The sequence below is a fragment of the Rattus rattus genome, chromosome 3 (genome assembly GCF_011064425.1).
Source record: "Rattus rattus isolate New Zealand chromosome 3, Rrattus_CSIRO_v1, whole genome shotgun sequence".
Classification (NCBI taxonomy): Eukaryota; Metazoa; Chordata; class Mammalia; order Rodentia; family Muridae; genus Rattus; species Rattus rattus.
The window spans coordinates 210,832,961-210,842,445 of NC_046156.1; the positions used below are offsets into that span (position 1 = coordinate 210,832,961).

The following is a 9,485-nucleotide window of genomic DNA, read 5'->3' on the forward strand; positions in this document are numbered from 1 at the left end:
GTCTGGCTTATATTTTAACTTAGGGAGTAATTGACGTGTCTCAAATCTCAGGACAGTATCTGGAAATTTAGTCTTTAAATCTTGCCTCACATTAGATTTCCAGTAAACAAAAACCAAAGAAGTTGAAAATGTACACAGGATATAGGTATTAATGTCTGATTAAATTACATTGTGAGAAAACTCACTTGTTTAGATGGATGAGTCCAAGTAATAGAAAATGTGCTATATTAATTACTCTATTCTCATTTCTAATAACTTGTTTCATATTTTTCATTTACAATTCATTGAGCAAAGCGTACTGGATTATGTTTCTACATCTATTACAGAATGCATTACTTTTGACTAAGCTGTTTTTTTAAATGAGAAAGCTAACTGTATTAAAATATGGTATACAGTTTGGGTAAATTAAAATGTTGGCTGCTGGTGGATTATCGTTATATTTACTTTCTATATTGAGACATTTATGTTATTTTGGCAGGACACTGAGATATATTTATGGGTGTTTACAGAAATCAGTTCAGCATAAGTGGCCTACAAATAACACCATGAGAACACGAGTTGTTAGGTAAGAGTCACTTCTTCATTTGTCATAGACATGTATGCAACACACACTGATTTGTGTATGTAGACAGAAATACAGAAACTTGTTGCCTGGAGAAATAAGGTAATTAAACCATCTGGATTTTAGTTAGTTTGTAACATCTGGGATTACAGGCTGATCTCCAGCCACCCCTTGTAATTCTAAGCTCTGACTGAGTCTGATCACAGGACACTAGGAGCTGCTTTGGCAGCTGTAATCATCATCCAGTGATGAAGCAGACAGAGAAAGGTTAAATAAACTATGTGCTTAAGTTATAAATGTTAATTTCTAAATTCTTAATATTGTTCAAAGATTTTGGTAAGCATATCTCTGCTAGAAATTTAGTAGAAATACATCAAATCCAGCAGTTTTCTAGTAATTATGGAAAATACACAGTACATGTAAAAATGTAAAACATGAGTTTTAAAGACACTTTCTGATGTAAATTTTGTCAAGGGAATTCTACTTTTCTTGCAGACAGAATTTCTAATAGTGGCTTAAGGGCATAGCTATGTGGTTGAGCACTAGCTTAACACTAAGAGGTCCTGGATTTGATAGCTATCACTGAATAGAACAGCAGACCAAAACCCATCAGTTAGCTGTGCCAAGACATACCGAAGAATTGTAGGAAGGAAACGAAAAGCACAGCTCAGGCTCAGCAGCTGTGTGTGATGGACATTAAACTGCTCTGTACATTACATGCTTTAAATATGTATAACTGTTAAACTAATACAACAGGGAATCCTCTGATTGGATTAATGACAGTGTGCTTTAGAGACTTGCTGCCTAAGGTGATTTCGCTTCCTAATCTGTTAAATTGTGTAGTATCTATGTGTTATTTAATTTAAAATCACCTTAAAAATTTAAAAATATTTTTTCACTGAGATTTATTAATGTTTAATTAATAAATTAATTCCCAGGTTTCTAGTTTCAAGACATCAAAATGTTTTCAGAAAACCTTATGCAGGAACCTTCACTAAGGGGGATAAAAATCAAAAGGGGAGGCGTTGTTAATTGTTCCAAGTAATTTGTAGAAGGAATTTTAAAACTATGGGGAATAATGCTTGTCAAGATTAATTATTACCATGTATTCTTTAAGAAGTGAAAATTGATCTTACATGACAACATATATTTAATACTACTGACTGAGTTCTCAAAGTGAAATTGATGTCAGTCACGGCAGCTATTACACCATGTTAAGTTCTGTTGTTTTGAAACTTAACAACTTTTAAAGAAAACTTTAGAATCTGTAGTATTATTGAAAAACTTTCAGTGTTTAGTGAATACATTTATTTTCATTTGTCCAGGCATCACTTATACTGACAGTGTATTCCAATGTCTATATAAGTTGGTAACATTAGTGATATAGCCAACTTAATTTACTCTCGCAGACCTTTATGTTTAAAAATACTTTAAAAAGACAAGCAAGAGAGTGGATGATTTGGACCCTATGTATGTATAAAAGGTTTATTTGAATCTTTATAAGCTTCCAGCAAATCTCAATGTTTTTAATATACTGCTTCCTCTAGTAGAAAACAAATTACTAATCCACTATAAACAGGTAAGAGATTTAAGTACAAATTTCTTTCCAAAGTTAGTTTGCTTCTTAAATTTCTTAATAACTTTATTTAGGTTTTCCTATGTTGATAGTAAAAGTTATGGTTATAAGTTTAAGTTTATTTGTATATAATTTAAGCATATAGTTTCTAAAAAAATTTTTTTTCTTCTTCCAATTAGTGGTTTTGTTTTTCTTCGGCTTATCTGCCCGGCTATCCTGAATCCACGGATGTTTAATATCATCTCAGGTAATTACCTTTTAATATATTTTCAAATGAGAAAATAAATCAGTATTTTTATAATACTTGATAAAAATATTTACCTTTTAAATTAAAAAGAATTCAAGATACAAATAAAATAATATTCCCTGCCTTGTCTTTTAGTATCTAAGATGTTAGATTTTTCTGATCCTATGACACTTTATTTTAAAAATTCTACATTATACTCACTTGAGCACACACACACACATACATACGCAGGCACTTGCTTGCTATGGGGCATGTGTATGGGTCAGAGGTCAACTTTTGGGAGATGACTGTCTCTTTTCACCATGTGAGTGCCTGGGACTGAAATCACCACATCAGGTTTGGTGGCAAAGCACTTTTACCACTCTTGCTGGCCTGCTGGCTCTGACAAGTGTTTATAGAAGATTAGGAAGGGCTCTTGTGTCCTTTGTCTACATCAGGTTGGTAGCTGTAAGGTAAACGATCAGGTTAAAAACATATGTGCAGCCACATTAGCAGTCTGAACATTTAGTTACAAAACATTAGCTCTTTTACATTTTAATAAGCTTGACCCCATCTTGCTTTTCAGCAGTGTCCACATAAAGATTTAAAAATTTTTAAGCTTAAGAAAAAGTGTTGGTGTTTATGACTTTAATGTTATAATGAGCCCATCAATATTAATAGAAGGAAACAATCATTTTTATGCTAATACTTTGAACCTCAAAGCTATATTAAAAATTATTTGAGCTGGAAATGCATTTTGTAATCACAGACCTTAGGAGACTAAGGCACAAAAAATCTTAAGGCAAGCCTGGGCTATGTAGCCAGACAATGTCACTAAACACAGTGAAGTGTACGTACAATGTCCATATGCATGAAGGATGAGTCTGAAAGAGTCCTTTTGATCTTAAAAACAAACTGAAGAACATAGTCTTTGCAATGTGTTTACTTTCATATTCATCACATTCCTGAAATTTTTATTACTAGTAAAGTAATTGAATACATGCATATTAAGAATAAAAAACTGGGGCTGTTGGAATGGTTCAGTGCTTAAGGTCAATACTGCTCTTACAGAGGACCTGAATTCACTTCCCAGTACCCATGTCAAGTGACTCACAACTACTTATGACTCCAGCTCCAAGGGATTAGACATTGGTCTTGCTTCTGTGTGTAACTACACTTACTCATTTGCTCACACCCACACCAAAATACCCACAAGGCTTAGAATTTTTTGAGAACTCTAAACATTGGCCTTAAACTGTCACAACAGCATTTAATCTTGTGTTAGATTTTATAATACAATACAAAACAGTGAGTCAACATATAAGAGTTGCTGGCTGCAGATATAACTAAGCTGGTGGAACGCTGGCAGAGTGTACATGAGGCCCTGGGTTCAACCCCTTGTACCTAATAAAACTCAGGTAAAAAAATAGCAATAAGTTTAGAAACCCCAGGTTGTCCATGGACATGTGTCGGGCCTTAGTTGTCAGTTTTTATTTGGTAGCTACAAATAATTTTCATTTACATTCCACTTTCTGTGTTCTACAGGAAAATTGTTCATGAATTCAAAACTGATCTTTAAAGTGAACTAGCGACCTGCAAATAATGTTGACAGGAAATTGCTAAGATTGCAAAATGCTCCCTAAAGTGGGTTGAAATTAGCTTTGTGCATTGTCCTTTAAGGTTTGTAGAGGGACAGTCTTAGTAATATAGCAGCTGTTTGAAGTACTCTGAAATATTATCAGCCAGTTGGGAATTACTCAACTTTGTAGTTTCCTTTTCACAAAACAAGAAGCACTGATAAGTGTGTTCAATTTTACCCTTTTAATTCAAGTTTGAATAGGTCTATTCTGGATATATTCTGAATAAAGGATTGTTAGTAATTAACACTAAAGAAATACTAAAAGTGCTAAATGTTTAACCATTTACCTGAAAGTAACCTCTAGAATTGGTGTCATTTGCTATACCCAATTTTCTTCTAGATTCTCCATCTCCTATTGCTGCAAGAACACTGACATTAGTGGCTAAATCTGTGCAGAATTTAGCAAATCTTGTGGAATTTGGAGCTAAGGTAAAAACATATTTTGATACTTAAATTTATAAATCAGATCACATTTAAATGGAAATTTAAGTTCACAATGAACATACACCAGATCTTCAAAACATGTTGGGATGATACAGTTACCTGCTTTTGTGACTTAGTATATGACAATTATGTACATGCCCCTCACTAGTCAGTATACAGTCCTTTGACTGATGTTCAGACCTAACAGGTAACTTTGGGATATGATTAATAATTAAATACACATTTTATTTAGGCTTTTGCTATATATTCCACTATTGGTTATTATTTTTTCTTACCAGTTTCATTTTTCTTTTTTTTCCAAAAAGATTTATTTACTTTTGTGTATGACTATTTTGCCTGAATGTATGTTAAATGCACTGCTTATGTGCATTGTGCCTACAAAGGCACCAGATTCTCTGGAACATAACAGTTATAAGCCATCATATGGGTCCTGGGAACTAAACCCTGGTCCTCCTCAGCCACAGTAGCAAGTGCTCTAAATGCAGAGGCATTTCTGCAGTCCCACAGATCCTTATAGCTGCTCAGCTGCTAGGGGTGTTACTTTGTTTCATTATTGTTCTTTGAAATTTCATGCCTACATCTTTGGGATTTCCAGTTGAACATTATCCCTTTTGAAGCTTGTTAATACTTTACTAACTATAAACTATAAACTACAGTGGGTTCGGATTTTAGTTTAAGTAGTTTACATTTATGGGTTTACCTTTAGAATTTTCCCGAAACCCAATGCATATTTTACAATCATAGGGAGTTTTTGGTTCACTATATTTTTAATTCCCTATAATGTGTTAGATTCTTCATGATTTATCAGTAATTAATTCTAGATCTACATGTAAATAATTTGTGTCTGCCAAGCTATGTTTAATGGTTTTTAACTTATAATTTAATTTTGAATCTTTTTATTAAATACCTCCCTCCAGTCCTCCACATAGCTGTTTTTATTAGAAAATTTCACATGAGTAAATACTAATTCTTATAGCATGTATAGCTTTTGTTGTAAAACAGTTGTTTTAAGGCATATGAGATGTAAGTTTTTAATTTTTTAGGAGCCTTATATGGAAGGTGTCAATCCATTCATCAAAAGTAATAAACATCGCATGATCATGTTTTTAGATGAACTTGGGGTATGTATATAATTTTCAAGTTCTTTGAGAATGAGGCTAGCCATATAATAAATAACCTTTAGATTTTAAAACCAGGACCTCAAAATAAAATCTTTTGTCTAAAGTGTTTTTCACTTACTCTTGCTTATGTCTTTCAAACTGTCCTTTCATTCATTCTCATTAGCTACTGTTAGATTTAACCTTTTAAGTTGTAAGTTAAATAGATTTGAAGCCATTTATAGAATTAGATGAAATAGTATAATTACTATACCTCACTTGAACTATTATGAGTTAAACTGATAAAAAAATTGAAAAATATATTCACATTTTCTCAGACCCTAAATAGTAAAGTTAAAATTTCTACATCATATACATTTCTAACACTGAATGAATTTTAAAGTAAATATATTCATAATGCAGTATGTGTACATGGAGAAAAAGTTGAAATTAGCATGTATGTGTGAGTTGAGCCAAGTTTATGTCATCAAAAGTGTAGTGATTCATTTTAAACCAAATGTCAAGAACCCACTTTGGCCAACAAATGAAGCCTAGCAGCATAAGCGTTGTATTTATAAGAAACTTTTATGTGAACTTCTGCAAAGCTTCTTAGTTTTCCCTTCATTTTTTGTCCTTTCTACTAACCCTCAAACTCTGTGAAGGCAAGCTCTTTTCCTTGTTATTTAGTAAATAAGTAATTCAATTAAATGAATGTATTTTAGTTATTTCTTTAAAAAAACTAAAAAGTTCAATTTTTAGAAATGTGTGACAAGTATTATCATTAAAAAGTGGAGTATATACATCTATGATTGTTATTCTATTCTATGTTAAATTTTACTTCAAGACCTAAGATAGTATTGGCATTTAATGCAATAATACAGTTTAGGAAATTTATTTTGATGGCTAACTTACTTTATGAATCTTAAACATGTTAATGCCCAGTAATCCCATATTTTAGAAATTATCTTGAGCAGTCTAGAGAAATTGCAAACAAAGTACATTTTTATTATACTTTCATAATTTAGTTCCTCTTTAGATGTTGGTTTAGACAGAGCATTTAGTGGTATTCAGTCTAGGAATTTTAAGTTGTAATGATATTTATTTTGCATATGTCTAAATTTACAAAGAAATAACAATTCACACTCATTCTATGGAAGAGTGTAGACCCAGGCTTCTCTGTAAATAGAGGGTCTACAACCTAAATAGAAGTTTTATAACCTATTTTTAGCAGAATTACCTGAATGAGAATTTTTGTGCAAATTAATGTTTTATATCTAGTTAGAGGAGACTACGAGGATTTTTATTTCTAAATGTAGTTTTATGGTTCCCTTAAAGAATGTACCTGAACTTCCGGACACTACAGAACATTCTAGAACTGACTTGTCTCGTGACTTAGCAGCATTGCATGAGATTTGTGTAGCTCATTCAGATGAACTGAGAACACTCAGTAATGAGCGTGGTGTACAGCAGGTAAGTTTTTACAAAATGGTGATGTTCATACTTTATAAATGGTACATGTAACAATGGCAAGTGAGTTATTGTTAGTAGTAAGGAAGGCATTGTTATTCTTTCACTTACTCTCATACCAAGTACATGAGCAAAATTACTTGTGAAACACAGAACTATATGAGAAATTTGAAAAAAAAAAAACATGACTACAGATGATACTTTATTATAGCGATTCAAGTTGGTATGGATCATAACTCACACTTTAAAGAATAGTCCATAATAGATTTTTGCTGTCTAACCAAAGCTGTAGTGGATATATTCAAAGAGGAACTAGTACTGGAAAGAGTTTTTAATTGACCTAGTGATAAGTCTTTCTTGAGCTAAGGAGGTTAAATGTGGAGAAAAGGGAATCACAGAGAAAAATATAAACCAAGATATACACATCCTAAGTCTGATTAATTTCTCCTATGATTTCAGAAAATAGTAAATGCTACCACCACACTGCACTGCCTTCTTACCTGGTATAGATTTTACAAATGAATTACAATGGTGATTATGAATTCTCATTAGCCTGAAAGTCTAGAATCCTCACTTTTTCTTTTAAACTGAGAAAGCAGTCCTAACTAATTAGAGTACAATTGGAAAAGCATTGCCATTGTTTAACTTAGATTTTCCAAGGTTTATAATGCCAAAATTTAGTGTAGTAAGAACTTCTCTATCTTAGTTACAACTAAAAATACTCAGTTTAAGTAATCAAAACTCAAGTTTTGAGTGGAATCTCAGTAACTTAAGTATCCTTCATTGCTTTGATGTAGCTTTTATCAAAACTACTCAAATCCTATAATTGAAATTTTAGACTCTTATTTGCTTATGATTTTTTCCCCCCACTGTTTTTCCTCTGTCTAGCATGTACTGAAAAAGCTTCTGGCAATAACAGAACTGCTTCAACAAAAGCAAAACCAGTATACAAAAACCAATGATGTCAGGTAGCAGCCCGGTGTTCTGCATGGATTCGGCATGCCCAACGTGGTAATTCACATCACCATGTCTCCTTTGCTCTTGCCAAAAAGAAAAACAAAATAATAAAGAGAGAAAGAAAAAAAAATAGCACACCTTTCCACATTCCAGTGATGTGTGAGCTATGCAAGCAAAAACCCAAGACTGCTGGAGAGTAACTGCCAGCACCTTTGTAAGCTATCTGTGCAGAATATTGTGCACTTTTTCCACATGGAATCTTTACCAAACTCTGAGCCTTGGTGTACAGGTCACCCTTAACAACAGCAAAAACGCTGACTGACTGTGTCTTAAACTTTGAAAATATATTTTCAGTATATCCAATTGCCAAAGTTTTGCTGTCTCGGAAAAGGAACTATGAAATCAACTGACAAGAAAACTCATCCTATTGACAACAGAATTTAACTGGATCGCAGACAGTTCTTACTGCAATTTCTTCTTTATAAACGTGACCATTTGACTGTTCACTGAATTTATTTGTATTTACAGTTTCCAGAGTTTGACATTATAATAGGAACAATCTTGCTATATACTTTTTAAAAATACCGTGCTCTTCTTTCCGGAATTGTTGAAAGACAATATATGAAATGGATGACTCTATTGCTCATCAGCTTTATTTTTTAAACACACCACTTATTTTGTTGGAATTGTCAAAGACTGTACTTAGATCCCATGCTTTTGTTAAAATGTTTACAACAGTAAATAGTTTAAATTCAATAAATATTATTGGTCATTGTACCAGTTATTGCATGTTACCCACTTGACCATTGTATAGATTGCTGATGTGTCTTTTATGTTTAAACAAACTGCTAGAATACTTTTGTCAATTCTAAGCTGGTTTTTGTTATCTCTGATTATGCAGACAACCTCATCAGCCACTTAACAACTTACATATCTTTCAATTTGTACTTGTTTTTCCTGCTGGAAATTTAGTTTGTATAGTTCATCTGCTCCTGTGTATGTATTTTTGTGTGAAGTATTCACAAGGGTTAAGTTAAAATAAACTAAGGGATAGCTTGCATAATTGATTAGCTTACTATTGAACTTAATTATCTTCTTCCTATTTAGGGATAGTTCAAGCTTTAATATCAGAGCAAAACCAGAGGGAATTTTATTGTTTCTTTCACAAAGGATTCCAAAGGAGTACAGTGTACAACTTATTAAGGAACATGTCTTCCCTCCTATATTTTGATGAACAAACTTAAATATGTAGCAGAGTATTCTTGGTAATCAAAATAGATTTTTTAAAAAAAGAACCACCAAGGGAGGTATAAAGGAAGGTATTAATAAAGTTTCTACCATAAAAATGTTTTTATGAAGGCCTAGATCCATAAAACATTTGATTGCATGTGTATAGGGAAAGATGTTAAGTAATCAAGGTCTATTGCCCTTTGCTGAGAATCAAACTATAGAATATTGGGATCTCCCTAGCCTACATATAAGGATGAATACTGCCATAAAAGTAAATTGACTGTCCT

General features: G+C 32.6%; 1 protein-coding gene across 1 annotated transcript in view; it reads left to right on the forward strand.

The window, feature by feature from the left end:
- Positions 1-8,472, forward strand: part of Rasa1 (RAS p21 protein activator 1) — a 68,259-nt gene extending 59,787 nt beyond the window's left edge. The window contains 6 exon segments of the mRNA XM_032899073.1: positions 479-565; positions 2,318-2,385; positions 4,344-4,432; positions 5,491-5,568; positions 6,880-7,014; positions 7,900-8,472. Of these exon segments, the coding sequence (XP_032754964.1) occupies positions 479-565; positions 2,318-2,385; positions 4,344-4,432; positions 5,491-5,568; positions 6,880-7,014; positions 7,900-7,983 (541 nt within the window). The 3' untranslated portion in view covers positions 7,984-8,472.
- Positions 8,473-9,485: the final 1,013 nt, after the last annotated feature.